The 18242-nt window shown below is 39.8% G+C and overlaps 1 protein-coding gene across 2 annotated transcripts in view; it reads right to left on the bottom strand.

Moving 5' to 3' along the window:
* Window positions 1-98: 98 nt before the first annotated feature.
* LOC146380662 (uncharacterized) overlaps window positions 99-18242 on the bottom strand; it is a 19719-nt gene continuing 1575 nt past the window's right edge. Inside the window, exons 2-4 of one of the 2 annotated variants that reach the window (XM_084940081.1) lie at window positions 14774-14879; window positions 2167-3015; window positions 99-1841 (exon numbers count right to left, since the gene is read on the bottom strand). In XM_084940081.1, the coding sequence (XP_084796207.1) occupies window positions 1149-1841; window positions 2167-3015; window positions 14774-14791 (1560 nt within the window). In that variant the 5' untranslated portion in view covers window positions 14792-14879 and the 3' untranslated portion in view covers window positions 99-1148. Of the gene's footprint in view, window positions 1842-2166; window positions 3016-4392; window positions 6599-14773; window positions 14880-18242 lie in introns of those variants that run through there. The other variant, XM_084940082.1, reaches the window with a different exon arrangement.

Below are 18242 nucleotides of genomic sequence, written 5' to 3'. Positions count from 1 at the left end.
TTTTCATGTGTTTGTGTTTGCACGTATCTTTTATCTTCTTTACTGTCAGACCGTTAAACACCAGCGAGGCTGCAGCTGAAAGAACATCAAACGAGAAATGTCTTTTAAACATTACTTTAATGAAATGCTCAATCATGATGAATCAGATTCTCCTGCGTCTTCAGAAAGTAAAAATAAACTAAAAGTAAACTTACTGAAAGTAAAAAAAAAGGTGAAAACTAGCGTATGTGGATAAATCTGGTATATTTACACGATGAATTCAATACACATTCATATCTGACTCTGCTGCTTTGTCAACAGCATTTTCATGTACAAAAACATTGATGCACAAAATTTGCCATAAAAATCCTCATACAACAATATTGATTTTTGCTTCTTTTTTCATAAATGACTCATCATCATCATCATCATCATCTTTGTTTAGATGCAAGAAGAATCATATAGAAATGAAAAAGGTATAAATCTTCTGACCAAACCTGCTGGGACTGTGTGAGGTCCTGAGGCTAAGAGTAAGGATTTATCCACAGGAGAGCTGCGTTCTTACAAACCATCCCACTGTGTAAACCTGACATCTGTGGAACAGCTGAGCTGTATGATGTGTACAAGGACACAAAACATTATTTACCATCAGATCCCGAGCCCTCCATGTGTTAATCAAGAAACTGCTGCTGTGCTACATCCATAAATAATGAATAATTTAGGAGCTAAAGCTAAAAGGACAGTTTATTTGTACCATCTTCATGTGAACACATTCAAGACCATCACAGATGAAAGAAACATTAAAAACTTCCACACTACACAAAGCAAGAAAAATAGTTTTTTTTTCAGGTGGTTTCAGAAAAAGCAAAAACATCAAAAACCTCCAAGACTCTCTTTGAAAGAACTAAAAACCTTTATTCTCATGGTCCAATCATGAGTGAACTCCCCGATGAAGCCTTGTGTGCTAAAACATGTCAGAATTTAAAGGTTAAACATGAGTTTCCAAAACGTTTTGCTGGAGAACAATGAACTATTTGACTGAGTTTCAATTATTTACAGACGAGCAAAACCAGGACAGAGAAAAAAGGACAAAACTGACTCAGTAAAACGACAGAAAATAAGATCCCATGTAAATCTGTATTATGTAGAAGTTCAGCGAAGCAACCAGTTCAGTTCAACACAAGTTTAAATGATTCTATCTGAACTCTGTGGAGCCTGATCTCAAGCTTTTTGAGTCTGACACTGAAACCAGAGGATCTTTCTGTGTCTTCAGATTCACTGTGATCCAGTGATGGGAGTGATTTCAGCCCTGAGTGATCACGCTGATGTTTGCACAGAGCAGACAATGAGGTGAATGTTTGGGCACATTGGTAACAGTGAAACAGTTTATTAGTAACGTGGGATCGTTTGTGTTCGGAGTATGAACTGAGATTCCTGAAGCTCTTGTCACACTGGTCACAGCTGTAGTTTCCTTTCACGTGTGTACGTTCGTGATAGATACGACCACTTGATTGTGAGAAGCTTTTGTCACAGTGTCTGCACTTGTATGGTTTCTCTCCTGTGTGGACTCGTTTGTGTCTTTTAAGCTGACCTGCAGTGGTGAAAGATGACCCACACTGATCACAGAGGTGCTTTTTAACCCCACTGTGAATCAGTTCATGTTTTTTTAAGTCACGTGATGTGGTGAAGCTTCTCCCACATTCTTTGCAGTATTTCAGTTTGTCTCCAGTGTGTCTACGTTGATGTATTTTTAGGGCAACTTGCCAACTGAAAGTTTTTCCACAGAGGTCACAACGAAAGTCTTTCCCACCACCACAGTGATGACAGGGTTGAGAACTGGATCCATCTGTGTCGCTCTGCTTCTAAACAAAGACACAAAGACAGTGTAAGTCAGTCCTTCAACATTTTTATCCTGAACGTCGCCTGAAATAAAGAGCATCTCTGCAGACGTCCAATTACATTTTACTGTTTCAGTTAACACACTCAGTTTACTGGGCTGCAATAACTACAATACTACCACCATAATACTACAGTAATACTAAAATCATAACTGACATGAAAATCTGAATAATCACTCAGAGCTGCTTTTCCATGCAGTAGAATTGCTAACATGCTAACACAGTTTAATGAGCAGAGTTGTTCCAAACAGTCAGGCTAAAATGACAAGATAACAATATAAATACATACCTCACAGTAACTGCACTTGTAGAGTCTCTTTCTGGTGTGGATCTGTTGGTGTTGTCTCAGGTGACGTGGAGCTTTAAAAGTCTTCTCACACAGGTCACATTTATAAGGTCGTCCCTCAATGTGGGTAAACATGTGTTGTTTTAACTGTGTGTCTGTTATAAACTCTTTGCCACACTGTTCACAGCAGTACACATCATGTCTGGTGTGAATGCGTAGGTGTTTATTTCTGTGCCCTATGAGACTGAAAGTTTTTCCACAGATGTCACAGCTGTATGCCTTAATTCCAGAGTGGCTAACTAGATGCCTCTGTAAGTGGCTACTGTGAGTAAAAGCTCTGCCACACTGATCACAGCTGTACGCTTTAACTCCACTGTGGATGAGTTGGTGTTGTTTTAGGGAACCCTTTGTGGAAAAAGACTTTCCACACAAGTCACAGCTGAAAGGTCTCTCTCCAGTGTGGATGACCTGATGCTGTTTTAGTGAAGCCCTCACAGCAAAACCCTTCCCACACTCGTCACAGCTGTATGCCTTAATTCCAGAGTGGGTAACTAGATGCCTCTGTAAGCTGCTACTTTGAGTAAAAGCTCTGCCACACTGATCACAGCTGTACGCTTTAACTCCACTGTGGATGAGTTGGTGTTGTTTTAGGGAATCCTTCAAGGAAAAAGTCTTTCCACACAAGTCACAGCTGAACGGTCTCTCTCCAGTGTGGATGACCTGATGACGTTTTAGTTTAGCCTTCACAGTAAAATCCTTCCCACACTCGTCACAGGTGTGTGTTTTCTCTCTCTTTCTTCTGTGAGGTTTGTCGGCCTCCTGAGAGCGCTGACTTCTCGCTCCATGTTGGTCCTGCAGTGACAGAGATACAAACAGAGGCAGTGAGTGAAATGCAGTCGTGGAACAAACTCAACCTTCAAACTCCCTCCATTAACACTAGTTTTAAACCTGAAGGTGGAGTGTGGCACCAAACACCTTAAAGGTCTCTTATCCCCACCTGCTGGTAGTTCTAACACATTACATCCAACCTGGTGTTAAAAATAATTCATGACTGTTTTAACACAGTAAAATCATGCCCATCCCTCCTGATTGTACACACACACACACACACAGAGTTGTTGTTTCTAATACATATTTCTATAATTTTTATAGATTTATACATAATTATTCAGTGATAATAAATCATATGTTTGTTTATTTGTTTATTCAAAAGGAACCCCATTAGCTTCCACAACAGATGTTGCTCGTCTTCCGTCAAATACAATCACATAAAATATTATACAATAAAGTGGATTCAAGATATCCACATAATTTGCCTCTTACATCCACAGTGAGGTTTCACAATTAAAATATAAGCAATCAATAATAACAACAATAATAATAATAATAACATTATCAATAACATTGAGGCACATTACACAATTATCAAAAACAAATCATCTCTTACAATATTACAACAACTAAAAGTTCTGTAAATCAGCTTTTAAATGTTCATTGAAGTTTTGAATAGTTGCGAATTCTCTAATTTTATAAGGCAATTTATTCCACTTGAAAGTTGCTCTAAATATAACAGTTTTACAAAAAGTTACTTTTAACTCGAGGATTTACTAAATTGCAGTTTGTTGAAAATCGTGTAATATCATTATGTATTTTATCTGGATACTGCAGCTGAGCAGAAATAAATGTGGTGTGTTTAACAGAATTGCGTTCTTTATAACTACAAGTAAGCCATAGAATATTTTAGCCTGTACAGGAAGCCAAGAAAGTTGATAATGCATTTTATCGATATTAGTATTAGAGATGGCACGATGCCACTTTTTAATGTCCAATACCGATTCCGATATCATATGGATATCTGCCGATACCGATATGAATCCGATATAGCGTTTTTTGTAATCAATACAACTGCTTTTTAAATAAATATCTTGCTGCATTTTGTATAAGTTCATACTCAAGTTTTAAAAACAAGACACTAAAGCTATTCCGTTATACCAAATGAGCCCTTTCCTCTACTCCCTCTTCACCCACGACTGCAGACCTGCCGATGGTTCTAACACCATCATTAAGTTTGCAGATGACACCACGGTGATTGGCCTCCTCAGTGACAACGATGAGGCCGTCTACAGGGAGGAGGTGGATCGTCTGGCTGAGTGGTGTGACACAAACAACCTGCTGCTTAACACCGAGAAGACCAAGGAGCTCATTGTGGACTACAGGAGGAATACTGACCCACATCCACCCATCTACATTAAGGGGACGGCTGTGGAGCGTGTGAGCAGCTTCAAGTTCCTGGGAGTCCACATCTCCGAGGATCTCATCTGGACGACCAACTGCTCCAAGCTGGTCAAGAAGGCTCACCAGCGCCTCTTCTTCTTGAGGACTCTGAGGAAGAACCTCCTGTCCTCAGACATCCTGGTGAACTTCTATCGCTGCACCATCGAGAGCATCCTGACCAACTGTATAACAGTCTGGTACGGGAACTGCTCTGCCTCGGACCGGAAGGCGTTGCAGAGTGTTGTGAAAACTGCCCAGCGCATCGCTGGAGCACCACTTCCTGCCATAAAGGACATGTACAGGAAGCGGTGTCTGAAAAGGGCTGGGAAAATCATCAAAGACCCCAGTCACCCATCACATTCAATTCAATTCAATTCAATTTTATTTATATAGCGCCAAATCACAACAAAAGTCGCCTCAAGGCGCTTCATAGATACAGAGAAAAACCCAACAATCATATGACCCCCTATGAGCAAGCACTTTGGCGACAGTGGGAAGGAAAAACTCCCTTTTAACAGGAAGAAACCTCCGGCAGAACCAGGCTCAGGGAGGGGCGGCCATCTGCTGCGACCGGTTGGGGTGAGAGAAGGAAGACAGGATAAAAGACATGCTGTGGAAGAGAGACAGAGGTTAATAACAGATATGATTCAATGCAGAGAGGTCTATTAATACATAGTGAGTGAGAAAGGTGACTGGAAAGGAAAAACTCAATGCATCATGGGAATCCCCCGGCAGCCTACGTCTATTGCAGCATAACTAAGGGAGGATTCAGGGTCACCTGGTCCAGCCCTAACTATATGCTTTAGCAAAAAGGAAAGTTTTAAGCCTAATCTTAAAAGTAGAGATAGTTTCTGTCTCCCGAATCCAAACTGGAAGCTGGTTCCACAGAAGAGGGGCCTGAAAACTGAAGGCTCTGCCTCCCATTCTACTTTTAAATACTCTAGGAACAACAAGTAGGCCTGCAGAGCGAGAGCGAAGTGCTCTAATAGGGTGATATGGTACTACAAGGTCATTAAGATAAGATGGGGCCTGATTATTTAAGACCTTGTATGTGAGGAGCAGGATTTTGAATTCAATTCTGGATTTAACAGGAAGCCAATGAAGGGAAGCCAAAACAGGAGAAATATGCTCTCTCCTTCTAGTCCCTGTCAGTACTCTTGCTGCAGCATTTTGGATTAGCTGAAGGCTTTTCAGTGAGTTTTTTGGACATCCTGATAATAATGAATTACAGTAGTCCAGCCTGGAAGTAATAAATGCATGAACTAGTTTTTCAGCGTCACTCTGAGACAGGATATTTCTAATTTTAGAGATGTTGCGCAAATGGAAGAAAGCAGTCTTACATATTTGTTTAATATGTGCGTTGAAGGACATGTCCTGGTCAAAAATGACTCCAAGGTTCCTCACAGCGTTACTGGAGGCCAAGGTAATGCCATCCAGAGTATGAATCTGGTTAGATACCATATTTCTAAGATTTTCAGGGCCGAGTACAATAACCTCAGTTTTATCTGAATTAAGAAGCAGAAAGTTAGCGGCCATCCAGGTCTTTATGTCTTTAAGACATTCCTGCAGTTTAACTAATTGGTGTGTGTTATCTGGCTTCATGGACAGATAGAGCTGGGTGTCATCTGCATAGCAGTGAAAATGTATGCTATGTCTTCTAATGATGCTGCCTAAGGGAAGCATGTATAATGTAAACAGAATTGGTCCTAGCACTGAACCCTGTGGAACTCCATAATTAACCTCAGTGGGTGAAGAGGACTCTCCATTTACATGCACAAATTGGAGTCTATTAGATAGATATGATACAAACCACTGCAGTGCAGTACCTGTAATACCTACAGCATGTTCTAATCGCTCTAATAGGATATTATGGTCGACAGTATCGAACGCTGCACTGAGGTCTAGCAGGACAAGCACAGAGATGAGTCCACTGTCAGAGGCCATAAGAAGATCATTTGTAACCTTCACTAAAGCTGTTTCTGTGCTGTGATGAGCTCTGAAACCTGACTGAAACTCTTCAAATAAACCATTCCTCTGCAGATGATCTGTTAGCTGTTTGACAACTACTCTTTCAAGGATTTTTGATATGAAAGGAAGGTTGGAGATTGGCCTATAATTAGCTAAGACTGCTGGGTCTAGAGATGGCTTTTTGAGTAAAGGTTTAACCACAGCCAGCTTGAAGGCCTGTGGTACATAGCCGATTATTAGAGATAGGTTGATCATATTTAAGATCGAAGAATTAATCAATGGCAGGACTTCTTTGAGCAGTTTTGTAGGAATGGGGTCTAAAAGACACGTTGATGGTTTGGAGGAAGTAATTATTGAAGTTAACTCAGAAAGATCAATTGGAGAAAAAGAGTCTAACTTAACATCAATGGTACTAAGAGTAGCTGTAGATAATATTACATCTGTGGGATGATTACTGGTAATTTTTTCTCTAATGATAAAAATTTTATTTGTGAAGAAGTTCATGAAGTCATTACTAGTTAACGTTAAAGGGATGGTTGGCTCAACAGAGCTCTGACTCTTTGTCAGCCTGGCTACAGTGCTGAAGAGAAACCTGGGGTTGTTCTTATTTTCTTCAATCAGTGATGAATAGTAAGATGTTCTGGCTTTGCGGAGGGCTTTCTTATAAAGCAGCAAACTATTTCTCCAGGCTAAATGATGATCCTCTAAATTTGTGACACGCCATTTCCTCTCCAGATTACGAGTCATCTGCTTTAGGGTACGTGTTTGAGAATTATACCACGGAGTCAGGTACTTCTGATTAGAGACCTTAGTTTTCACTGGAGCTACAGTATCCAGAGTCGTACGTAGTGAGGAGGTGAAATTATTAACAAGATAATCAACCTCTGTTGGGGTAGCGTTCAGATAGCTGCTCTGCTCTGTGTTGGTACAGGGCATTGAAGATGATAACAGTGGGTGGATTATATTCTTAAACTTAGTTACAGCGCTTTCAGAAAGACATCTACTTTGATAAAGTCTCCTCTCCACCGCTGTGTAATCAATTATTGTAAATGTAAATGTTATCAGGAAATGATCAGACAGGAGAGGGTTTTCAGGAAACACTGTTAAATGTTCAGTTTCTATGCCATATGTTAAAACAAGATCTAGAGTGTGATTAAAGTGGTGGGTGGGTTCTTTTACATTTTGAGAGAAGCCAATTGAGTCTAATAACAGACTAAATGCCATGTTGAGGCTGTCATTTTTAGCATCTACATGGATGTTAAAATCACCCACAATAATTATTTTATTTGAGCTCAGAACTAGATTAGATATAAAGTCTGAGAAATCAGACAGAAACTCTGTGTAAGGCCCAGGTGGACGATAGATGATAACAAGTAAGACTGGTTTCTGAGTTTCACAGCTGGGGTGGACAATGTTAAGCATCAGGTTTTCAAATGAATTAAAAGTCTGTCTTGGTCTTTCATTAATTAATAGGCTGGTGTGAAAAATTGCTGCCACACCGCCCCCTCGGCCTGTGCTTCGAGGTTTCTGGTAGTTAGAATGACTCGGGGGTGTTGATTCATTTAAACTAACATAATCATCCTGCTGCAACCAGGTTTCTGTAAGGCAGAGTAAATCAATTTGTTGATCAATTATTAAGTCATGTACTAGCAGAGACTTGGAGGAGAGAGACCTAATATTTAATAATCCACATTTCACTGTTTTACTCTTTGGTTCAGATGTGGATACTGTATTGTTCTTTCTTTTTGATTGTTTATGTTTAAGTTGTTTGTTGCTGGTTTTTAGTTTGTTTTTTGTCTTTTTGGAAGCTGACACAGTCTCTATGGAGATGGGTTTTTGGGGGGGTAGCAGGAGGAGAGAAGCTGCAGAGAGGCGTGTAAGACTGCAACTCTGCTTCCTGGTCCCAACTCTGGATAGTCATATTTTGGGGGGTTTAATAAATTTGTCCATATTTCTAGAAATGAGAGCTGCTCCATCCAAAGTGGGATGGATGCCGTCTCTCCTAACAAGACCAGGTTTCCTCCAGAAGGTTTGCCAATTATCTATGAAGCCCACATCGTTTCTGGGACACCACTCAGACAGCCAGCAATTTAAGGAGAACATGCGGCTAAACATGTCACTCCTGGTCTGATTGGGGAGGGGACCAGAGAAAACTACAGAGTCCGACATTGTTTTAGCAAAGTTGCACATCGATTCAATATTGATTTTAGTGACCTCCGATTGGCGTAACCGGGTGTCATTACTGCCGACGTGAATTATGATTTTACTGAATTTACGTTTACCCTTAGCCAGCAGTTTTAAATTTCCTTCAATGTCGCCTGCTCTGGCCCCTGGAAGACAATTGACTATGGTTGCCGGTGTCTCTAGCTTCACATGTCTGAGAACAGAATCACCAATTACCAGAGTTTGACCCCCGGCGGGTGTGTCACCGAGTGGGGAAAAACGGTTAGACACATGAACGGGTTGGTGGTGTACCTGGGGCTTCTGTTTAGGACTATGCTTCCTCCTCACCGTGACCCAGCCGCCCTCTTTCCCCAGCTGCTTGGGGTCTGCCGGGGAACAGCTAGCGGGGCCTACGCTATCTTCGGCTGCACCAGCTACAGGGGCCTGGCTAGCTACGGGTGAATGAAGGGTGCGAAGCCGAGTCTCCAATTCAGTAATCCTGGCCTCCAGAGCTGCAAATATGCTACATTTGTTACAGATATCATTACTGCTAAAGGAGGCCGAGGAGTAACTAAACATCTGACACAATAAGCAAGAAAGTGCAGGAGGGACAGGTGAAGTAGCCATGGTGCTAACGAGTCGGCTACGAGCTAAGCTAAGCTAGCGAAACAGTACAGAGACAGTGAGTGAATACTTTGGCTATAAATTAGGTAGTGAGTACACAGAAAGTGTGCTTCGGATGAAGCACGTGAAGATTATACTATGAAAGAAGAATGTATTTAAAAGTTGTTAATTAAATTGCTAAGCAAATAAGCTACTCAGAAACACCACTGTGTTTGAGCAGGAACAGGAAGTGATACTCTACCGCAGAGCGAGCGAACCCTCTTCACCCTCCTGCCCTCTGGGAGGCGCTACAGGAGCCTCCGGACTAAGACCACCAGGCACCGGAACAGCTTCTTCCCCACAGCTGTCAGACTCCTGAACTCTGCCTCCTGACGTTAAACTCATGGACTGAACATACACACACCCACAACCACCTACACACACACGCATTGGACAACTGTACCCTCAAACACACAATAATAACATGGACTGAACCACCACTCACAACCACTAGCACTTTATACAGCCTCTGTAGGAATTATCCACATATCTCACTTATCTTAACTGCACCACTGTATAATTCTGCATAAATAATCATTCTGTATAATACGATAATTTTTAATTCGACAACTGTTTACAACTTGCATATTTCACATTTCTGTATAGCTTTATATCTCATATTTCTGTATAGTTTTTTTATTTCATATTCTGCATAGTTTTTCATATTTATATCCTGTTCATAGCTTGTACTCACTACAGCCTGTACATACTTATAGTTATAGCATATTCATAACATACTTCATACCGTGTACATTATAACATACCATAATAGACCCATTTTTGTAATATACTTACATATCTATATTATTGCTAATATATATTGTAATATATCTATTAGGGCTGCACGATTTTGCATAAAATAAGAATCATGATTTTTTGGCTTAGAATTGAGATCACGATTCTCTCACGATTTTCTTTTCCAGTATAAATATTTATTGCACTTATTAACTGCACATCAACTTCGTAACAGTTGAGACTGAACATAAAAACAATAAATAAACATAAAAACAACAAATGTCTCACGTTTTGTTGTTGCTGCAAAATGTTGTACTGCTTGAAATTCCGTCTCCACCGTTGCTCGACACTGCGTGTATAGAGCAGGTAGTGCAACAATAGAAAAATAGTTGCGGGACGGCACTGTGTAGCGTTTGTCTAGGGTGTTGATCATTTTCCTAAATCCCTCGTTTTGCACAGTGTTGATGGGAGCCATATCTTTGGTCAGGTGATAAGTGATAGCCTCTGTAATTTCTTTGTGCCTGCAGGAGTTCGACGGGTATAGGGAAGCGCTGTATAAGGTTCCCGTTATTGATGTTTGCGTGGTTGACCGGGACGGATATTCTCCAGTTGTATATAGCATTTGTATTTGTATTCTATTTTTATCTTATTGTATATTTATTTTATTTTATTCTATTGTATATAGTATTTTATTTTTATTCTATTCTGTACAGTTGTGTACTGTATTTATTCTTATTGTATCCTAATTTTTGCCTCATAACTTTTGCACTGTCCACTTCCTGCTGTGACAAAACAAATTTCCCACGTGTGGGACTAATAAAGGTTATCTTATCTTATCTTATCTGTCACTTTCTCGTCATCCCTGACGTGTTCTCCGTTGTTTTTTCCCTGCTAATTTTAGCATCACACGGCACAGCTTCTTTATCACGTGGTATAAGGCTCCGCCCTTGTCATTTGTTGAGCAGAAAGAGTGAGCGCTTGTTTTCATGCAGATTACGTCCCGGATCAAAATACAATCGTCGTCGTCGTCTTTTTTTTTTTTTTAATCGTTGTCATTTGGAAATGAGATCGAACATAAGTATGAATCGAGATCGCGATTTTCTAACGATTAATCGTGCAGCCCTAATATCTATATCATGGCTAAAGCACTTCTGGATGGAAGCAAACTGCATTTCGTTGCCCTGTACCTGTGGCATGTGCAATGACAATAAAGCTGAATTCTATTCTATTCAAATATTTTGTAGTTCAGCAACACACATCAATCTAATAAACTTAAACCTGCACCATCCTTTGTATTCTGGTATTTTTAAAGAGTACTTAATCGACATAATCAACTTTAATTTAATGCACATGTACATCAAATGCACAGAAATAATCAATTATGTTTCCACAATAATTAAATAGATTCACAATCTTTCTTCAACAGAATTGCAGACTGCACAGATGGTACCTTCCCAAAGGAAAAAGGACTATAGCTTACCAGGGTGTAAATTAGACTTAATAGTTACCATATACAGTAATGGATTTCTATACATTTAATCAGATGACCACTTTGGTTGTAAGATTCAGATAATTATTTATTAAAAGTTAGTCCTTTAAATGAAATAACAAAGAAAAGTATTTTTTGTGCCTCCCTTTTCTTGTTAATGCCCTACCTGCCCCCTGGCAAAGCTTTGCTAGAGCCGCCCCTGCACAGTTACCAGCTGTTAGCTACTTAGAAAACATGAGAGAAGAAGAGGCAGCTGCAGCTTAAGGACACGGACTAACTCCAGAGTCTTTTTCCCCCCATTCTAGCTGAAGTACGGGACAAATCGCTTCCTTTTCGCCTCAGTATGGAAGAGATTAAGATTAAAAATGCTGCGGTTTGGAAGCATGTAGTGAGGCTCCAAATGCTCCACCAGTTCGCCGACAGGTCTCGCAGACAACAGCCGCTCTATCGAGTGACACATACTTCTCTGATAAGCAAAGCTGGGTTACGCCAAGTAGGGCACTTTGTGAGGCGAGGATCGGTCCATTTTTAATTAGTATAGTATGAACATCTTAACACTAATCTGGACGCCTTATTCTGGACTAACTGAAGTCTGTTAAGATCTGTCTTATTAGCTGCTGACCAAATGATTGAACAATACTCCAGATGAAACATTACTAGTGCATTAATGACATCTTTCATAATTGAAGAAGTGATACAGAAAGAGCATTTCATAGCCATAGCTATGCCTTGTCCCATTTTCTTAAAAACAGAGTCGATGTGCTGAGACCATGAAAGGTGGTGATTTATGGTAACGCCGAGTAGTTTAATCTGGGTGACGTGCTCTAACACTGGCTATGGAAAGACGCAGTTGTGGGCTGTTGACTAATCTGCTTCTAATTAACATAGATTTGGATTTAGATACATTTAAAATCATGTTGTTTTTACTTATCCAGTCAAACACATTCAGCAAATTTTGTTGTGACACGCTGGTCAATTCAGAGTTGTCACTGGCTGAATAAAACATGGTGGAATCATTGGCATACACAAGATTAAGCCAAGACATATTGCTGATCGTCAGTGAAAACTGAATAGAGAAGTGAGGCAACTTTTCATCAAGCACAGAGCAGCTGGTGAAATTCAATAACATTTTAGTTTATCAATCAAAAGATCAAAATTTATCAAATCAAATGCAGCACTAAAGTCCAAGAATACCACTTTCCCATCATCTAGATGTTTATGCCATATATTATCTGTCATATGAATTAGAGCTGAGCTGGTAAAATGACCAGCTTGGTTCTGTTAAAGTGAATTGTTAAATGTTGTCATTTCCATGCTACCATCTCTACATTGTTTTAACTCTGTGGTGAAAGGAATTTCTTTGTCCCCCTCCCCAGCCTCTCAAGGTTCGGGGGGGGGGGGGGGGCCTAATGAGATTCTAAGTGTGTTTCTGAGATACCGACGAGGCCTCACTTGCAAGTAAATCGATTGATCGCTGTTGTCTTGTTTTTCTTTCATGGGAATAAGTCCTGGAGACAGCGGGGTCTGAGTTTAGACCCAACAGGTTCAGTGAAGAAAAATGTCTGATTGTAACCTGAGGGTTTTTTACATTACGAAAAAGGCACCAAACTACAGATGGACCGATCCGATATTACGTATCGGTCCGATACTGACGTAAATTACTGGATCGGATATCAGAGAGAAATAAAAAATGTAATCCGATCCATTAAATATCAAAAAAGCACCTCACAAAACTTGTGACACGCCGTAACTCGGCTCATAACCGTAGGGCGTCGGAGCAGTGTGCTCACGTGATAGAGCGGCTGTGTGTATTTGTAGCCTCAAACCAGCATTTCATCTCCGATGAAGTTATCCCAGAGAGAAGTAAAGCAAGTGTGTAAGTTCGCCTCTGAATGTTTGTAAAGCATTCCTACGTTAAGCTTAACAACAGAGCGAGTGCCTCTTCTTGCTGCTACTTCAATCGTGAAGCTGCTTAATGATCAGCTGATCGGCTTTTCTGTCGCGAGTCCGTCTCTCTTGTTTGTTTTTGGCCCACTTTGCACCAGAAAGAGGAAACCAGCAGCTGAACAACAGCAACACGTTTAACCTTGATAAGCTGTTGTTAGAATTTATTTAATATTAATTTCTACACCAGGATCTTTTTCTACGTAGCTGACGGCTGGTAACTGTGCAGGGGCGGATCTAGCAAAGTTTAGCCAGGGGGGCCGATAGGGCGTTAACAGGGAAAAGGGGGCACAAAGACATACTTTTCTTTCTTATTCTATTTTAAAATGTCTAGCTTTTAATTATCTGAATCTTACACCCAAAGTTTTAATCTGATGTAAAATATATAGAAGTCCATTACTGTATATAGTAACTGTTAAGTCTAATATACCCTTGTAAGCTATACTACTTTTTCCTTTGGGAAGATACCACCTGTGCAGTCTGCAATTCTGTTGAAGAAAGATGTTGAATCTATTTAATTATTCTTGAAAAATAATTTATTTCTGTGCATTTTTTTTTTCCACACTGCATCAAATTAAAGTTGATTACGTCGATTAAGCATCATGAGGTGGAGGGTGGTTCCCTATTTTTTTTTGCTGGGAGTTTGCAACCCTATTAGTTAGGTTGCTTAATATTTCTGCTAAGTACTATTTAAAACACCAGAATAGGAAGGATTGAGTAGGTTTAAGTTAATAGATTGATCAGTATTGCTGAACTATGAAATATTTTGGGTGCAGTGTGTTTTTTACATACAGGTATAACAGAATAGCTTTAGTGTTGTTTATTTAAACTTGAGTATGAACTTATACAAAATGCAGCAAGATATTAAAAAAACAGTTTTATTGATTAAAAAACACACTATATTGCATTCATATCGGTATCGGCAGATATCCAAATTTATAATAACGGTATCAGTATCGGACATAAAAAAGTGGTATCGTGCCATCTCTACACCAAACATCAAACCAATTTAAGCCTAAACAGTAACACATGAAAGTAGAGCAGGGCGATATGACCAAAAATATTAACAGTGCAAATGCAAATTCCTCGGAGCAAATGTCGGCCAATTTCCACTGGAAATGCCTTTTGGTTAAACTGTCAGCAAGGAATTTGCATTTGCACTGTTAAATTTTCATATAACTTCAATACACATAAAAAACAGCTGTTTGTTTAAGTGAAAATACATTGATGGGATTTTTTGCACTAATAAAGTTGTGGAGTTGTAAAGTATTTTGTCTCGCGTCAATTATATTGTCAGTTATATCATTATCGCAAATTTTCAAATGTATATCATGATAAATATTTTTGGTCATATCGCCCTGCTCTGTCTGTCACCTTCTGTGTTGAGCTCATTGTTTCCTCTGTAGTGGCTGAGCTGAGTCCAAGTAGCTGAAAATGTTCCTCTGCTGCTCCGTCAGACTCTTCTCCTCCTGCTGATCAGCTGGGACACAAAAAAAGATCTTTGTTAGGCTCCACACTGCACTGAAGAGTCAAAGTGTCTCATATGTTCATCTGACAAGTAAAAGAACACATTTTTGGCAACTTGTTGGAAACAAACACAAAAGGTTTAAGCACCGATACAAAATTTAGCAGTATGTATATATATATATATATATATATATGTATGTGTGTGTATATATGTATATATACATATATATACATACATATATATAATATATACATATATATACATACATATATATATATATATACATACATATATATATATATATATATATATATACATACATATATATATATATATATATACATATATACACACACATACATATATATATATATATATATATATATACACACACACATACATATATATATATATATATATATATATATACACACACACACACACACATACATATATATATATATACACACACACATACATATATATATATATACACATATATATATATTAGGGGTGCAACGATACACAAAATTCACGGTTCAGTTCGGTTCGACACTTTGGTGTCACGGTTCGATACTTTTTCCATACCAAAACAAAATGTTCATGCGTTTTTAATTTGTCATTTATTAAATTTTCACGGCACATTCCGCACCACATCTCTGTGCGTTCATCATTTGTTTGAAGCCAGCTCACCTCCTGCAACTACTTTTCCAAGAATACGTGCTTCTTTTGTGGTTCGGACTCCTTCTGACATTTCTTTGGAGGTGGAGGAACATCACAGTAATTGTTTAAAGGAGCTTGCTTCTTCAACATCTTTAAGAGTTCTAAACAAATGTCTGTCCTCCTCCTGAAAATCCTATGTACGCAAACACGTGTTGCAACTTCTTATCTTGTGCGTGTTTTTTATTTTGACAGCGAATGCGCACCTGCGGACCACTTATGTGCAGCCCTGGTTATATAGCTTGTCATATTGCAGCCACAGGAATTCTTTTGTCCATGAAACCATAAAGCTGCACTTTCTTTTTGCTTTATAGTCTGCTTTGTCATAACTTTTCCGTTTTGTGGTAAGCTTTTCTTTGGCTGTCACTTCTTCACGCTAACCTGTCTTATTTGGCTCAGCAGAACTAAAATATATATCCTGCTGCTTTTACACACGCACTCACATAACGCTCAGCGATTCTCTGCGCGATCAACCTCTCACATGTTTAAGCTGCGGGAGATTTCACTTGTCATGTTTGCATAGTAAGCTAACGATTGATAAGATGATGTCAGAGGAATTGGTGCGCAAATTATCGTTACTCACCAATCAGTACTGTCGCTCTCTATACACAGTTCGCGCGACTGCAAAGTGAAAGCAAAAAAACAAGCGCAAATTCAAACGCGATTTCAATATGTCACATATTGACAGTGGCTCACCGATGCCAATGACATAATTACCCAGCTACATTTCCTAAAGAATGCAAAAGCATTGACATATATTTTTCCTTCCTACGATAGCCCGACGGGCAGGGCAGAGATAGATTTTGGTAGCCCGACTGGAAAAATCGCTAGCCCCGGGACGTCGGGCTAGCGATATTGCGAGCCCTGTATCTGATTGAGGAATCACTCATCTTTGGAAAAGAGAGTTTATTACAGTGAAATGGGTCTTTCCAAAATAAAAGCTATACTATACGCTTCTTCTGGGCTATATTCTCAGCAGCATATTAAACATATCAGGTCCCCATAAGGAGAATCATGTGCTAATGGCTGTCTAAATGACTCGGGTAAAGTTTGTAGCATGCGTGCTTGTTGTTTTTGTCTGCTTCCACTTGTCTTTGCACTAGGATGATGTCAGCGTAAATGTGCAGTCATATTCGTTGTGTTCCCACTAGTGCTGTCAGCGTAAATCTCGTTGAAATGACGTTAACGCCACAACACGGCAAATCTCCGTTAATGAGCTACCGCGGATCGCCCCGTGCGTGGGGCTGGCCGTTGTTCCAGATCTACTGGCGTTTAGATCAACTGGCGTTAGTCGAACAGATGTGTGGCAGTCTTGCGTTTCAGGAGCTGCTACCGACAAACCAGCAAAAAAACGCCAAATGTGTCACCTGTGACACTTGTGAGGTTATCTCAAACACACTCCGTCAGTCTTGATGCTGTTGAACAACAAAATGTTTAAAAATGTGGCGAGTTTACCTGGTGATATCCTCATTCGCGACGCGATCGCGAAAACAGCAAACAATTAACACCACGCCGATGTTGTTCACAGGACAGCAAGAGTAAACGATCGGGAGACTCTTTTTGTCGTTATCGTTCCCCCTCGCACGGTTTATTTCTCCGAATTCAGCGTTTTTGCTTCACAAATAAAGTGAGCAGTTTACTTTGTGCACTAACATGGAGTCGAGTCAACCAGCGCCACCTCTGGCCAAGTGCCACAGCCTACAGCCAGATCAACTTGTGACACACATCTGCAGCACGTTTGAATTCGTGTCATGCACAACACATTTGTACCTTTCAATTGTGTCTGTTTGTGCGTCATGCAAATAAACCTTTGAAAAGAATGAAATGACACTAATATTTCACTAGTGTTGTAACATCACATGTCGTTAGTGTAGTTTGCCTGTGTCTTTTCTCTGCGAACAAACATTTTAGAGTTGGTTGTTATATACAGTCTGTATAAGTGTGGTTAATCCAATAAACATTTGTAAGGAGATGGCAGTTACTGTGAATGTACAGCAGGTGATTAGTAATAAACAGTCAGACAATGACTCTGACAATCTCATTCAGTCTTGCAGATTGCACCTCCTGTGGAAAGTGGTACCACACAGTGTGTGTGGACTTCCCCTGTGCAGAAGGCGACTACAAATGTTGTGGGTGCTAAATAAACAGAAAGAATTGATCCCTGTTGTCTTTGCTTACTGATTATTTTTAGTGTTGACAATCCGCATTGCTGCCATTGCATCTTTCAACATGTTTGTGGGTAGATCTGGATGTACCAGGGGTAAGTGCAGCCACTCAGCCTCTACTCAATGTGATCATAGCAGCAGGTGCAGATGTGTCACAAGTTAATCTAGTAGTAGGCTATGGTACTTGGCCACAGGTGGCAGCAGTGGACTGACCTCCATTTGAAACTGCTCCAGCTGCTGTGTGATAGTGGATCTGCTACAAATTGAAGATCATAAGCAAGTTTTGGAAATTAACCCTTGTATTATGTTGAAGAACAAACAACTGACATTGATTTTGTTGTGGGTCATTCTGACCCATACTGTGTAAATCCACTCAGAATTATCCAAAAACTGCAATAAAACAATAGCAACTTTATTTTCCATTAGATAAACATGTAGAACAGAGACATACAACAGTTAGACTTTCCATAACTATTTTAGGAACAATTTG

Source organism: Perissodus microlepis, chromosome 9 (assembly GCF_051167445.1).
Source record: "Perissodus microlepis isolate ML-2025 ecotype Zambia chromosome 9, ASM5116744v1, whole genome shotgun sequence".
Classification (NCBI taxonomy): Eukaryota; Metazoa; Chordata; class Actinopteri; order Cichliformes; family Cichlidae; genus Perissodus; species Perissodus microlepis.
The sequence above is the reverse complement of the archived record's forward strand: the minus strand, read 5'-3'. Positions and strand labels throughout refer to the sequence as shown.